Genomic DNA, 15,836 nt, shown 5'->3' on the forward strand with positions numbered 1-15,836 from the left:
GGAAATCCTGACACTGGGACAACATGAATGAAACTTGAGGACATCACACCAAGCGAAATAAGTTAGACAGAGAAAGACAGATACTGTATGATCTCACTTATATGTGGAATCTAAACAAATAGACAAGCTCATAGAAAAAAAGAGATCATATTTGCAGTTGCCCTTAGGGGTTAGGGATGGAGGAATTGGATGAAGATGGTCAAAAGGCACAAACTTCCAGGTGTAAGATAAAGGAGAACAAGGAATGTAACGTACAGCATGATGATTATTGTTATCACCACTGTATGATATATATGTAAATTGCTGAGAATAAATTGTAAAAGTTCTCAGCATAAGGAAATGTATATATATATACATGCATATATAATTTTTTGGTATCTGTATGAGATGGTTGACATTAGCTTAATGTATTGTGGTTATCATTTCACAATATATGTGAGATTAAATCATTATGCTATGCAACCTAAACTTAAATAGTGTCAATTATGTGTCAGTAAAGTTGGAGAAAAAAATAAAAGAAAAATTCAACAGCAGAAATAAAAATTAATATTTAAGCAAGTATTCTTTTCAACAGAACATATTCTTGTGTACTGAAAATATTCTAAGATTTATAAAATTGGTGATTCTTCAGTAAAGATTCTTAATATGAAATAATTTCCATATGCCATTTTATTTTCTTTTAGGTGAATCTTTTTTTCCTATTAAATATTGTACGTGTTCTTATCACCAAGTTAAAAGTTACCCACCAAGCAGAATCCAATCTCTACATGAAAGCTGTGAGAGCCACGCTAATCCTGGTGCCATTACTTGGCATTGAATTTGTGCTGATTCCATGGCGACCTGAAGGAAAGATTGCAGAAGAGATATATGATTACATCATAAACATCCTCATGCACTATCAGGTATGGTGTTCTTGCATCAGGAAGGCACCTTGTGATGTTTGGATGTAAATTTACATGTAGCTTTGACTTCATTTTTGACTACCTATACAGCAAATTGATTACCAAAAAATGTACCTTTTCTATTTGGAATCAGATAATTCTATTTTTCTTTTACAGGGTCTCTTGGTATCTACAATTTTCTGCTTCTTTAATGGAGAGGTATGGTGACTGATTTTATTCCTTTTATCATTTTGTGTTTGTAATCCATTTTTTTCCTTTAAAAAAGAGAAAGAATTATAAATCCCCTAGGAATAAGTATTTCAAATTCCATCTCTGTCAGAAAAAAAGAAGCGTAGAGGCTCTTTGAATATATGCAATTCTTCTTCCCAAAAGTTCAGGGTAAATTAGAGTTGAGGTTAGGGCAAATTCAGACTCACTTTAAAATATTCTGTCAATGACTTCTATTCATCTAGTCTTTCAACTTACCTTTCGAACTAATCCTACTTATTCTGGACTTGGTCCTAGGCAGTGTTAGACTATCCTTATCTTCATTGAACATACACTCTAATGGGAAATAAAATTGCCTCATTTTAATTTTCCCTCTTTCTCTGTTGGCCTTGTCCACACTATGGTCTTTGGAAACATTTTTATGTCGAATAAAAAAGATTTCTAAAAATTTAAACCCAGTTATGCACAGAAGAGTGACAGCAGATTAGGGAACATAATCGAGTTCTCTAATTCATAGCATGGCAATGTGATCTGAGATATTTCAGGATTTTTATCCAAGGCTTTCCTAATTGGAAAGTTTCAGGCATTTTAGAAATTGGTACCACATTTCTTATGCATGTGAATAGAACTATATAGCTCAGTGGTTTGGGCTATATTGCTTTAGCTCTTTATATGTTTTTAATCTACTTGACAGTGTTAACCTGTTGGAGGAGCTTGGCAAAATTCAACAAAGTTTAGAAATTCGGACAGCAAATGATAAGACTTACACACTTGTAACTGTGAAACTTATCAAAAAGCTTCAGACTGGCAATACATGGAACCAGTTAACATAACTTTATAGGAATCATTTCTATGCAACTAATCAATGTCAGAAATCATGTACATGTCATGAAAAACTATAAAATATTTTTCTCTTGTTTATGTGATATTTTACTTAGCATGTAAAATTTCATATTTTATTTCTTAATTTTAAATATAGATTTTATTATACATATATATTTATTTATAATGGCATATAGAAGTATCAAACGTATTTAAGTGGTCTCTTCATGATTCTTCTGCTGTATAGAGGACAAGGGTGACTTTTTCTGAAGTGAGAAGTAGAGACAGAGAATGCAATTAGGAAGAATAGATACATTGTTTTGATAATAAAATTCAAATAGTATTTATTGTGTAACTATAAATTTATTATTATATAAACTGAATTAGACAATCCAATTTCTGCCTATATAGGATTTTACAATTAAATATAGGTAAGAAAACTACAGTATGACATAAAACATGTATGAACTAAGAAAGATATACCTTTGCATCTGCAGGAGCAAATTTTATTTTTATAAAGGACATTTTTTTTAAGTACAAATCATAATCATTAGTAAAATATTTAGTGATGGAAGGCAGTGTAGAATAAAGGCACTGACACAATAATGCGTTTAAACCCAAAGATGCCACTTTGCTCCTGGCTGTAACATCATGGGAAATACTCTGAACCGCAACGAGTCCCAGTGTGTATTTCTATTCAAAGGATATGAAAGCAAGCTCCTTACACAAATCTCAGAGGGATTAATGTAAACTAGGAATATAAACTTTTTAGCACCATGCTTCAACCTCAGTAGATAGTACATTAAAGATTCCTTATTAGGTCTGTCAAATCACTCATTTATAAAAATATATGTATAAAGGGGTACATTACTCATATTGGAATCAAATCTCAAATTGACCCTTATATTTAGAAAGAGTGCTCAGGGAATATTTAAACTAATGTATAACTCTCTAATTGCACTTTATCCACGTAAGCAATAGAGACACAGGCCTTGATATTTTGCCATGTCCGAAAATTTTGGCATTAGAAAATTATAATAATATAAAATTTTTGAGCCAAGTTGTTACCAAATCCTTTAGCTCCCCACAACATCTCCAATATCTGTTCCCCTTTCTTCATCTCTAGATACAATACCTGCTTGTGTATGATTCATTTCTCATCTTAAGAAATACTATAACCCTTCTTTTTTTGTCTCTTTGCCTCTAGTTTTTCCCATTCTCATAACACAAAGACATGCTGTCAAATTCATTTTGTGTGGTTCCAGCTATGTCATATACTTCTTAAAATCATTTGGCAAAACCAATACGATTTTGTAAAGTAATTAGCCTCCAATTAAAAAAAATAAATTTATATTTAAAAAAAGAAAAAAAATCATTTGCTCAGGCTTAATTTCCTTCTTGCTTTCCACATTAGGTCAAACAGCTTGTCTTTGTCTTAACGTCTCTATTTACTTTTTTATTCTCACATTTTATTTTTATTTCTCAGCCAAAATATTCTTATTTGCATTTGTCACTAGTTAAATAATGTGGCTTGACAAGTCCTCAGGTTGCTTTCATCTCAAGTCCACTCAATCGAAAAAAATGTGCACTGTTAGCATACACTAGGGACTCTGGTCATTGGGAGGGCCCTCATCAGACATGGAAATGTACAGATGTTGGAGTTGGAGGTGTGTTTGAATATTCTTGTTTATACTTACTGACTCAATATAAAGAAAATCATCTGTGTCTTATGTTAAATTAACACCAAAGTCATTATATGGGCTTCCCAGGTGGCAAACATGCCTGCCAATGCAGGAGACATAAGAGATGCAAGTTCCATCCCTGTGTCTGGGAAGATCCCCTGGAGGAGGGCATGGCAACCCACTTCAGTATTTTTGCCTGGAGAATTCCATGGACAGAGGAGCCTGGGGGGCTATGGTCCTTACAGTCACAAAAGAGTCAGACACAACTGAAGCGACTTAGCACACATGCCCAAAGTAACTGTATATGGCCTACCTAGCTCTGGTCCCTAGCACCAAACAGAAGGAAGAGTAATTAAACTTCAAATTTAGAAGAGAGGGATCTAAATACAAAAAAAGTGGAGTGATGACATTCCTAATATTTTTTTTTCACATGCAAATTCCTATTTGTTTTTTAAATGCTCATCCCATTTGTAATTTTCCATTCAACATGTTCTTCCCTCTGGGTGAAAAGCTACATGAGGATTAAAAACTCTGTTCTTCTTTTATTTTTTTCCCCCAGAATGTAGCTATTAAGCTAATAGAATGTAGCTATTAAGCTACATATCTGTCATACGGTAATCACTTAATAAAGTGAGTGCTACTGGTGTTGTTGATGATGATTTATTATATTTCCTGTATCCCTAACTTCTTTTTCTTTTATCTCTTTCTTCATCACCAATTATCTCATTCTTTTAATAAAATGGTGATACAGAACTAAATGTTGCTCATGCCAGCTTGTGAGAATGCGGATTAATTACTTAACAGCTAGACATTCATGTGCATTTGAGCTTCAAAGAGAAAGCATAGAAAGTAAAATATGAATTTTTCTGTAGTCTGTACTAAAGAACAAAGTAATTACAATCATTTCCTAATATAAAGATGGTTTACTCAATTTCATATTTTAATTAAGAAAAGAAAGAAATATTATTTACCCATTAATATCAGTGATTTTTTAAAGAAAAGCTTTTGTATATAATTAATTTTGTTGTACTATTAGACATATTATCTTCATTTGATTTAATTAACTGCTCTTGCCCTTTCTGTTTCTTTCTGTTTTATAGGTTCAAGCAATTCTGAGAAGAAACTGGAATCAATATAAAATCCAATTTGGAAACAACTTTTCCCACTCAGATACTCTCCGTAGTGCATCTTACACAGTTTCAACAATCAGCGATGGTACAGGTTACAGTCATGACTGTCTAAGTGAACACTTAAATGGAAAAAGCATCCACGATACTGAAAACGTGGTCATAAAACCGGAGAAGTTATACGATTGATAATAGAGGGTGTATTGCTGAACTATTTTTTGCCACTCCTAACTCAAGGATTTGGATCCATGACTTTACAACCATAAGACTTCAGTATTAGATGAATTAGTTGAAGGTGACAAAGAAAACGCTCATGAATTCAGTCGTGTGTTGATAAATGTTTCGCACTAGCTCCATGGGGGAAAATTGTCTTGATCTATGATTTTTGCCAGTTTTAGGTTGTAAATACTCCCACCATGACTCATTTCCAGCTATCAACATCACTGCATGTGGAACTGGGTAAAGATGAGCACATTCTATTCCTGTAGGTTGGTTTGAGCCACCTCCAGGACATTGCTGCTTAAATCCACAAATAGTTATAAAAGTTCATAGACACGGTGGGCACAATTCCACTCCTGTTGCCTAAAAAGGCCTAGTGAAGGCTGACAGATTTGGAGGGAAACTGACCTTTCATTTGTTTTTAAAATCTTTTCCCCAAGTTCATTGCTGCAGTTGATTTTTTACCCAGAAAATGTTCTAGCTCTTTTGTTTTTATTTTTTTAAGTGAACCTGATAATTAATTATTCCTCTTTGCTTACTGTCTTCTCCCCAGGAAAAATATTGAGCAGAATTGCTGTTGGCTACTTATTTGCTGATTCATCACAGTTATACCCTTTGTCATATGCATTTTTGAGACTTGATGAATAATATATATGACATGCAATCCTGCTTTGGTATTATTAGGGAGACATCTTGGTTGATACTGCAAAACATGTTGTCAACTACTTTCCTATATTAGTACACAAATGGGAAGGAATTCATGTCCATGTACCTGTAAATAGAAACCTTGCCCCTTCCATTTCTACTATATGGACAAATTAGCAATTATTTTACATGAAGGAAATCAATGAAGGGTTTATTATTTCCTCAAAAGTTTGTAAAAAATTGTGAAAAATGAGCTTGTAAATACTCTTTCATTCTATTTTATAGCCTCAAATATATACAATCTACATAATTTTTAAAAACAAATGCTTAATGTAACAAAGTGTGCATGCTAATATCTGATACTGTCTCTGGGCTAATTTTATAATAAAATAGAATCTGGAATTCTATATTTGTTTATTTTAAAGACAACCAGATGTCAGCATCAGAAGTTTGAGAACTAGGTTTGAGAAATATCTATGATAAGATATAAAATATTTATTTAAATATCCCTCAAGGCCATTGTTTTATTGAATATTTTTGCTTTGGTGATTCAAATCTTAATAATAGGTATGTTTGACATATTTTTCCTTTTATTTTGACGATGAATTTTCATTCTAATCCAGAAAATTTAAATGACTTCTGTAACAAATGCCTGTTTGTTACTCTTTTGGTTTTTATCCCATTAAAAATATTACTTTTCTGACTTACTATAAAATGATATATAGTTTTGGAAATACTCCAGGCTATTTTTTAAGACTAGACAAATATATATCACATACAATGTTTTAATATTTTAATAGAGATAGTATATATGATGATACAATACAGTATTGGAACATTTATGGAATAATGAAATTAAGATGGAAGAAATCTTCCCTAATGAATTAAAGTGATATTTAAATGGGATTCATTTTCCCTAATGTCATTTTCCACTGAAATTTTTGAAATTCATAAGTCAATTTTGGCAGGAGAATTCATTATTTTTCTTTTTTGTGTGTGGTGTGTCAATCTGCTTAAAATAGAGTAGACTAATGACTTAGTCATCACAGGTTTTTTCTTAAGCTGTAAATAAATGGTAAGTTCAGAAGCCCTTTGAAATTGTCCAGGAAAATCATCTAAATTAATAAGAATTCACTTATTAAAAGGACTGATCAATAGATTTATGATTTACCTATACACAGGTAAAAGCTGTATTGTTAGTCTCAGATTTATGGATTTCAAAATAAGTTGTCATTAAAAGATATGCAGGCTGTTCCAGTCTTTCTAATGCTAAATTCTATAATTCCTTTAAATAAACTTACTTTTAGCTATTATTCAAAGACACAGATTCAAGTCCTTTGCTGGCACTGTTTATATGTTTCAGCATTCTACCAGACAAACTATCAAGTCTTAACCATAAATGACAATAGAAAATGTCAAATTATCCACAAGCATCATATTAAAAATACATTGTAACTTTCAAGTATTTTTACTGTGCTTTTATCATATTCAGTTTAGATCAGATTTCCTTTTTGGCCAGGATTTATCTATTGTACCACCTTTAGGCGTAGACAGTCCATGATTAATGAGTGTTAGTTTTGTACCCATATATTTTTGGAAGTAATATTTTTAAATATTAGACTTCTCTAAAGCTGAAGTACTAATAATTAAGATCTCCTTTGTATTTTACTCATGAAGAAAAAGTAAAACATATAATTTTTAAAAACAAACTGCTTTGGTATCTAAAGGCTTACTGGGGAATTTCTAACTTTTAAAATGTAAATCTGCTACTTTTCTGCAAGTACTTGCAAAAGTCATTTTAATTTTTTAAAAATTCTACTGTGTCATTTTTTTAAATTCTAAATTTATTTAGTGTGTTTATTCATAGAATATACATTCTGACATTTAGTGTTTGTTCTAATGTAATTCATTGTACATAGACGTAGTGGTAGCTGCCGTGCTGTATTTATTGCTTGATAACTTTTTTACAATGTGAACTTATTTTAACTTTCACTTGGTTTTAATATGCTAATAAAAACTATCATTTCTTTTATTTCTAAAACATACCCAAGATATTCTTTTCAATTAACTCATGTTATGCCTACTTAATGTATATCTCCATATTTTGACTGTATGAAAATATTAAAGGTATGAGCTAAAGTTGATTTTCACTCATGCTTATTGCAGTGCTGAATAACTTAAATTATAATGATTTTTAATTCTTTATAGCAACCAGTGAAACACTTACAATTGATGAGACTATCTCAATCACCCTCTTTGAAATCTTCCATAATCCTATAAATCATTCTATAAAGCAATTTGTTTTGTAAGCGAGAAAATTCTAAATAAACTACAATGTATGCAAATTCTTTCTCAGACTGAAAGAAAGGGAAAAAAAGATGCCCAGGGATAAGAAAATGCAGAGATTTGTCTCCTTTCTCTAAAGAACTATTTATCTACAGTTCTTTCTCTAAAATAGAACGATTTAAGTATACAGTTCACTCATTCCAAGCTGTTCTTCGTGTATTATATTAGTGTTGTCGCCTCGGTCAGTTTTAGTGCATTTTCATGACCTCAGGAGTGCACCACCTGACCTTCACCGTCACCTCTATCATCCCGTCCCTGCTGTCACCTGAGCCCTAAGAGCACGAACCTACCTTCTTTCTCAGTAGACTTCCCTATTCTGGACTTTCCCATGAATGGAATTATGTGGAATATGGTGTTTTGTGACTGACTGCTTTCATCTGTAATTTTTTCAAGGTTCATCATGTTTTCAATTGTCTCATCATTACATTCCTTTCTTTGCCTGAATTATTAAATTGCATGGATTTACCAAATTTTGTTTATTCATCTGTCTGTGGATGGACATTTGTGTTTTTCTGATTTTTTGGCTATTATGAATAATGCTATTATAAATACTTATGTAAATTTTACTTGGTTATATTTCCAGAAGTAAAAATGTTGGGTCATATGTTAAGCAGTCTGAGGTCTATCAGATTGCTCTTCAAATCAACTGGATAATTTCATATTCCCATTGGCAATATTTGAGGGTTCCTCTTTCTCCACGTACTTCCCAATACTTGTTATTATCTGTCTTTTCTCAGAGAAGGCAATGGCACCCCATTCCAGTACTCTTGCCTGGAAAATCCCATGGGCGCAGGAGCCTGGTGGGCTGCAGTCCATGGAGTCGCGAAGACTCGGACATGACTGAGCGACTTCACTTTCACTATTCACTTTCATGCATTGGAGAAGGAAATGGCAACCAACTTCAGTGTTCTTGCCTGGAGAATCCCAGGGACGGGGAAGCCTGGTTGGCTGCCCTCTATGGGGTCGCACAGAGTCGAACACGACTGAAGCGACTTAGCAGCAGCAGTCTTTTCTACTTTATTCATCCTCAGTTCAGTTCAGTTCAGTCGCTCAGTCATGTCCAACTCTTTGCAACCCCATGAATCGCAGCACGCCAGGCCTCCCTGTGCATCACCAACTCCCGGAGTTCACTCAAACTCACATCCATCGAGTCGGTGATGCCATCCAGCCATCTCATCCTCTGTCGTCCCCTTCTCCTCTTGCCCCAATCCCTCCCAGCATCAGAGTCTTTTCCAATGACTCAACTCTTCGCATGAGGTGGCCAAAGTACTGGAGTTTCAGCTTCAGCATCATTCCTTCCAAAGAAATCCCAGGGCTGATCTCCTTCAGAATGGACTGGTTGGATCTCTTTGCAGTCCAAGGGACTCTCAAGAGTCTTCTCCAACACCACAGTTCAAAAGCATCAATTCTTTGGCGCTCAGCCTTCTTCACAGTCCAACTCTCACATCCACACATGACCGCAGGAAAAACCATAGCCTTGACTAGACGGACCTTTGTTGGCAAAGTGATGTCTCTGCTTTTGAATATGCTATCTAGGTTGGTCATAACTTTCCTTCCAAGGAGTAAGCGTCTTTTAATTTCATGGCTGCAGTCAACATCTGCAGTGGTTTTGGAGCCCCCCAAAGTAAAGTCTGACACTGTTTCCACTGTTTCCCCATCTATTTCCCTTGAAGTAATGGGACCAGATGCCATGATCTTCCTTTTCTGAATGTTGAGCTTTAAGTAAACTTTTTCACTCTCCACTTTCACTGTCATCAAAAGGCTTTTTAAAAAAGTTCCTCTTCACTTTCTGCCATAAGGGTGGTGTCATCTGCATATCTGAGGTTATTGATATTTCTCCTAGAGAGTGTGAAATGGTATCCTGTGGTTTTAATTTGCATTTATTTGATGGCTAATGATGTTGAACACCATTTCATATTTTTCTTGCCCATTTGTATATTTTGAGGGGAGAAGCATTCAAACACCTTGTCCATTTTAAATTGGAATTTTTTCTTTTTATTATTGAATTAAAAGAGTTCTTCATGTATTCCAGATACAGGTCCCTATCAGATATACAATTGCAAACCTTTTCTCTCATTCTGTGGGTCATATTTTCACTTTTTTAGTGGTGCTCTTCAAAACACAGAAGTCTATAATCTATAATCTCAGTTTATCTATTGCTTCTTTTGGTTCTTGGGCTTTTATTTTCTTATCTAAAATTCCTTTGCCAAATTGAAGATCATAAAGATCTACTTCGTTTCTTCAAAGGGATTTATAGTTTTTGCTCTTATGTTTAGGTCTTTGGTCCTTTTGAGTTAATTTTTGTATACCATGTGAGTTGTTGTTCAGTCGCTAAGTCATGTCTGACTCTATGTGACCCCATGGACTGCACCATGCCAGGCTCCTCTGTCCTCTGCTATCTCCCAGATTTTGCTCAAATTCATGTTCACTGAATCCATGATGGTATCTAACCGTCTCATCCTCTATCAGCCTCTTCCCCTCCTGACCTCAATCTTTCCCAGCATCAGGGTCTTTTCCAAGGAGTCTGCTCTTTCCATCAGATGGCCAAAGTATTGGGGCTTCAGATATCAGTCCTTCAGTGAATATTCAAGATTGATTTCCTTTAGGATTTACTGGTTTGATCTCCTTGCAGTCCAGTGGACTCTCAAGAGTCTTCAACATCGCAATTCAAAAGCATTAATTCTTTGGTATTCAGCCTTCTTTATGGTCCAACTCCCACATACACAACTAATGGAAAAACCATAGCTTTGACTAGATGTACCTTTGTTGGCAAAGTGATGTCTCTAATTTTTAATACAATGTTTAAGTTTATCAAAGATTTCCTTCCAAGGAGCAAGCATCTTTTAATTTCATGGCCGCAGTCAACATCAACAGTGATTTTGGAGCCCAAGAAAAAAAATCTGCCACTGCTTCACTTTTCTCCATGTGCCATGAAGTGATGGTACTGGATGCCATGATCTTAGTTTTCTAAATGTTGAGTTTCAAGCCAGTTTTTTCATTCTCTTCTTTCACCCTCATCAAGAGGCTCTTTAGTTCCTCTTCACTTTCTGACATCAGAGTGGTATCATCTGCATATTTGTGGTTGTTGATATTTCTCCTGGCAATTTTGATTCCAGCCTGTGGTTCATCCAGTCTGGCATTTCGTATGATGTACTCTGCTTATCAGAGAAAGCAATGACACCCCACTCCAGTACTCTTGCCTGGAAAATCCCATGGATGGAGGAACCTGGTAGGCCGTGGTCCATGGGGTCGCGAAGAGTCAAACACAACTGAGCGAATTCACTTTCACTTTTCACTTTCATGCATTGGAGAAGGAAATGGCAACCCACTCCAGTGTTCTTGCCTGGAGAGTCCCAGGGACAGGGGAGCCTGGTGGGCTGCAGTCTATGGGGTTGCACAGAGTCGGACACTACTGAAGTGACTTAGCAGCAGCAGCAGCAACTCTGCCTATAAGTTAAATAAGTAGGGTGACAATATATAGGCTTGTCATACTTCTTTCCCAATTTTGAACCCAGTCAGTTGTTCCATGTAAGGTTTGAACCATTATTTCTTGACCTGCATTAAGGTTTCTCAGGAGACAAGTAAAGTAGTCTAGTGTTTCCATTTCTTTAGCAATTTGCCACAGTTTGTTGTGATCCACAGAGTCAAAGAATTTTGTGTAGTCTATGAAGTGGAAGTAGGTGTTTTTCTGGAATTCCCTTTCTTTTTCTATGGTCCAGTGGATGTTGGCAATTTGATTTCTGGTTCCTCTGCTTTTTCTGAACCTAGCTTGTACATATGGAAGTTCTTGGTTCATATACTGCTGAAGCCTAGCATGAAGGATTTTGAGCATAACTTTACTAGCATATGAAATGAGCACAGTTGTATAATAGCTGGAACATTGTTTACAATTGCCCTTCCTTGGGATTGGGATGAAAACTGACCTTTTCCAGTCCTGTGGCCACAGTTGAGTTTTCCAAATTTGCTGTCATATTGAGGGCAGCACTTTAACAGCATCATGTTTTAGAATTTGAAATAGTTCGGCTGGAATTCCATCATCTCCACTAGCTTTGTTTGTAGTGATGCTTCCTAAGGCCCACTTGACTTCAGACTCCAGGATGTCTGGCTCTAGGTCAGTGATCACACCATTATGGTTATCTGGGTCATGAAAAACTTTTTTTGTATAATTCTTCTGTGTATTCCTGCCACCTCTTCTTAATATTTTCTGCTTCTGTTAGGTCCATACCATTTCTGTCCTTTATTGTGCCCATCTTTGCATGAAATGTTCCCTTGGTATCTCTAATTTTCTTGAAGTAATCTCTAGTCTTTCCCATTCTATTGTTTTCCTCTATTTCTTTACATTGATGACTGAGGAACAGTTTATCTCTCCTTGCTATTCTTTGGAACTCTGCATTCAGATGGGTGTATCTTTCCTTTTCTCCTTTGTCTTTAGCTTTAATGTTTAGTATAATATTACCAACCACTTTTCATAGTTCTTTGGGCAATTTCTACCAGATCTAATCCCTTGAAGCTATTCATCATGTCCACTGTATAATCATGGGCTTCCCTGGAAGCTCAGCTGATAAAGAATCTGCCTGCAATGCATGAGACCTGGTTCAATTCTTGGGTAGGGTAGCTCCACTAGAGAAGGGACAGGCTACCCATTCCAGTATTCTTGTGCTTCCCAAGTGGCTCACATGGTAAGGAATCCACCTGCAATGAGGGAGACCTGGGTTCCATCCCTGGGTTGGAAAGATCCCCTGGAGGAGAGCATGGTAACCCACCCCAGTATTCTTGCCTGGAGAATTCCCGTGGACAGAGGAGCCTGGCAGGCTACAGTCCATGGAGTTGCAAAGTGTCAGACATGATTGAACAGCTAAGCACAGCACTGTATAATCATAAGGGATTTGATTTAGTCCTAGTGGCTTTTATCTACTGTCTTCAATTTAAGCCTGAACTTCAAATAGGACTGATGATCTGAGGCACAGTCAGCTCCAGGTGTTGTTTTGGCTGACTGTATAGAGCTTCTCTGTCTTCAGTTTCAAAGAATATAATCAATCTGTTTTCAGTATTGACCATTTAATGATGCCCATGTGTAGAGTCATTTCTTGTATTGTTAGAAAAGGGTGTTTGCCATGTCCATTGTGTTCTCTTGACAAAACTTAGCACAGTGTGAGATAAGAGGCCAAATCCATTCTTTTGCACGTAGCTATCCATTTATGCCAGGCTTCCCCAGCTCAGATAGTAAAGAATCTGCCTTCAATACAGGAGACCCAGGTTCAGTCCCTCAGTTGGGAAGATCCCCTGGAGAAGGGAATGGCTACCCAGTCCAGTCTTCTTGTCTGGAGAATTCCATGGACAGAGGAACCCAGTGGACTGCAATCCATGGGTTGCAGAGTCAGATGTGACTAAGTGACTAACACTTTCACTTTTCAGCATTTTGTCCCAGAAATATTTGTTAAAAATTATTTTTCTACATGGAAGAATATCTTTGTCTACAAGGATGAATCTGGAGTCGGGGAATGCAACCCATTCCAGTATTCTTTCCTAGAAAATTCCATTGACAGAGGAACCTGGCAAGCTCCATGAGACAGAGTCAAAGACAACAGAGCACACACACATTCACAAGAATGAAACAATATTTAGAAATCTATTACCTTAATACACCATATTAATAGCATTAAGGAGAAAAAAACTAATAATTATCTTCAAGATAGTGCAGAAGCATTTGGCAACATTCAATTACATACTTAATTTCAAAATTTTAAATAAATAAGGAATTTATATACAGACACTTCATTTACATGACAAAAGATGCCTCAGCCTCCAGATGATTATCATGTCAATAGAAAAATATTGGAAGCTTTGTCCCCAGAGTCGGGATCAGGATGTAAATGTTTACATGTCGCCACCATTATTTACTATCCAGCTAGATGAACCAGCCAGTGCAACTTGACAATGCAAAACAAGATAAAACTAAATAAATTAGAGGTTAAAAAATATAGAAGGGTGCAGAATACTATCAAAAGTTTCTAATGATAGATATGGACATACCTGGAATGCTAATCTAAGCAGTAAGAGAATTCAGAAATGTAGACACATACAAAGTAAATGTGCACAATCAATATTTTTTGTAAATACATATAACAGCCAGATAGAAGATTCAGTGGGGAAAAAAAGGAGCAAATGCCATTTGTTATGGCATCAACAGAAACAAAATATGTAAGGACAAATAAAACAAGAAATAAGTGAAATACATTTTGAATATTACTAATGGTCATAACAGAGAGTAACAGTTCATGGAAAGACACCACATTCTTGAATAAGAGAAACATCTTAAAGATGTCATTTGGCCCCTAAATAAATTATAAAGTATTTATGATCCAAATAAAAATAGTAGATACTTACTTTGAAACAAGATGTCCTGATTCTAAATTTCATATACAGTCAACCCTTAGTATTATTGGAGGATCAGTTCCAGGGCACTCCTCCTCCCTGCTGATATCAAAACCTACAGACACTCAAGTCCCTTATATAAAACAACATAATATTTATATATGACCTACACACACTATATATATATGTTAAATCATGTCTAGATTACATTAATATCAAATACAATGTAAATACTATATAAATAGTAAATACAATGTAAATGCTATGTAAATAGTTGCCAGGTCCAGTACTCTTGCCTGGCAAATCCCATGGACGGAGGAGCCTGGTAGGCTGCAGTCCATGGGATCGCAAAGAGTCAAGTTGGACACGACTGAGCGACTTCACTTTCACTTTTCACTTTCATTCATTGGAGAAGGAAATGGCAACCCACTCCAGTGTTCTTGCCTGGAGAATCCCAGGGACGGGGGAGCCTGGTAGGCTGCTGTCTATGGGGTCGCACAGAGTCGGACACTACTGAAGTGACTTAGCAGCAGCAGCAGCAGGTGGCAAATTCAAGTTTTGCTTTTCAGGACTTTCTAGAAGTCTTTTTCCATTCAAGTTTGGTTTCCATTCTGCAGATACAGAAACCTCAGATACAGAAAGATGACTTTAGAGTAAAAGTAAATAGTCATGAAATTTCTAAATAGCAGGGGTTAGGAGATAAGCCCCAACAGATATATAACCCAATAATTAAAACAGTGGTAACAGTACATGATGATAAGGACAGAGACTAGGAGAAGGAGAAATGTGTATGCAGAGCACTCTTTAAAGCAGAAATAGTAATCAGAATGGGGAGTGCAATGCTCATTGCAGCATTATGTACAATAGCCTTGTCATGGAAGATATCTAGATGTCCATTGACAGATGAATGGATAAAGAAGTTGTGGTACGTATATACAATGGAGCATTACTCAATCTTTAAAAGGAACAAATTCAAATCAGTTCTATTAGGGCAGGTGATCCTAGAGCCTGGTATATAGAGTGAAGTAAATCAGAAAGAGAAAAATAAATATATTAACACATAAATATGGAATCTAGAAAAAAATGGCACTGATGAACCTATTTGCAGGGCAGAAATGGAGATGCAGACAGAAAATATCTTGTGGACATAGCAGGGGAGGGAGAGGGTGGGACAAATTGACAGAGTAGCAGTGAAACATATGCACTATCACGTGCAAAGTAGATAGCTAGTGGGAAGCTTTGGTATAGCACAGGGAGCTCATTCTGGTACTCTGTGACTACCTAGAGGGGTGGGATGGGGTATTCCAATTAAATATATTTGGAGGTGATGGAATTCCAGTTGAGCTATTTCAAATCTTAAAGATGATGCTGTGAAAGTGCTGCCCTCAATATGCCAGCAAATCTGGAAGACTCAACAGTAGCCACAGGACTGGAAAAGGTCAGTTTTCATTCCAATCCCAAAGAAAGGCAATGCCAAACAAGTTTCAAACTACCACACTATTGCACTCATC

General features: G+C 35.9%; 1 protein-coding gene across 4 annotated transcripts in view; it reads left to right on the forward strand.

Annotated features, from left to right (window-relative positions):
* CALCRL (calcitonin receptor like receptor) overlaps window positions 1–8,403 on the forward strand; it is a 132,560-nt gene extending 124,157 nt beyond the window's left edge. For all 4 annotated transcript variants that reach the window (XM_055571980.1, XM_055571978.1, XM_055571981.1 and 1 more), the window contains 3 exons: window positions 684–902; window positions 1,059–1,100; window positions 4,714–8,403. In XM_055571980.1, coding sequence (XP_055427955.1) covers window positions 684–902; window positions 1,059–1,100; window positions 4,714–4,929 — 477 coding nt within the window. In that variant the 3' untranslated portion in view covers window positions 4,930–8,403. The remainder of the gene's footprint in view (window positions 1–683; window positions 903–1,058; window positions 1,101–4,713) is intronic.
* Window positions 8,404–15,836: the final 7,433 nt, after the last annotated feature.

The sequence above is a fragment of the Bubalus kerabau genome, chromosome 3 (assembly GCF_029407905.1).
Source record: "Bubalus kerabau isolate K-KA32 ecotype Philippines breed swamp buffalo chromosome 3, PCC_UOA_SB_1v2, whole genome shotgun sequence".
Classification (NCBI taxonomy): Eukaryota; Metazoa; Chordata; class Mammalia; order Artiodactyla; family Bovidae; genus Bubalus; species Bubalus kerabau.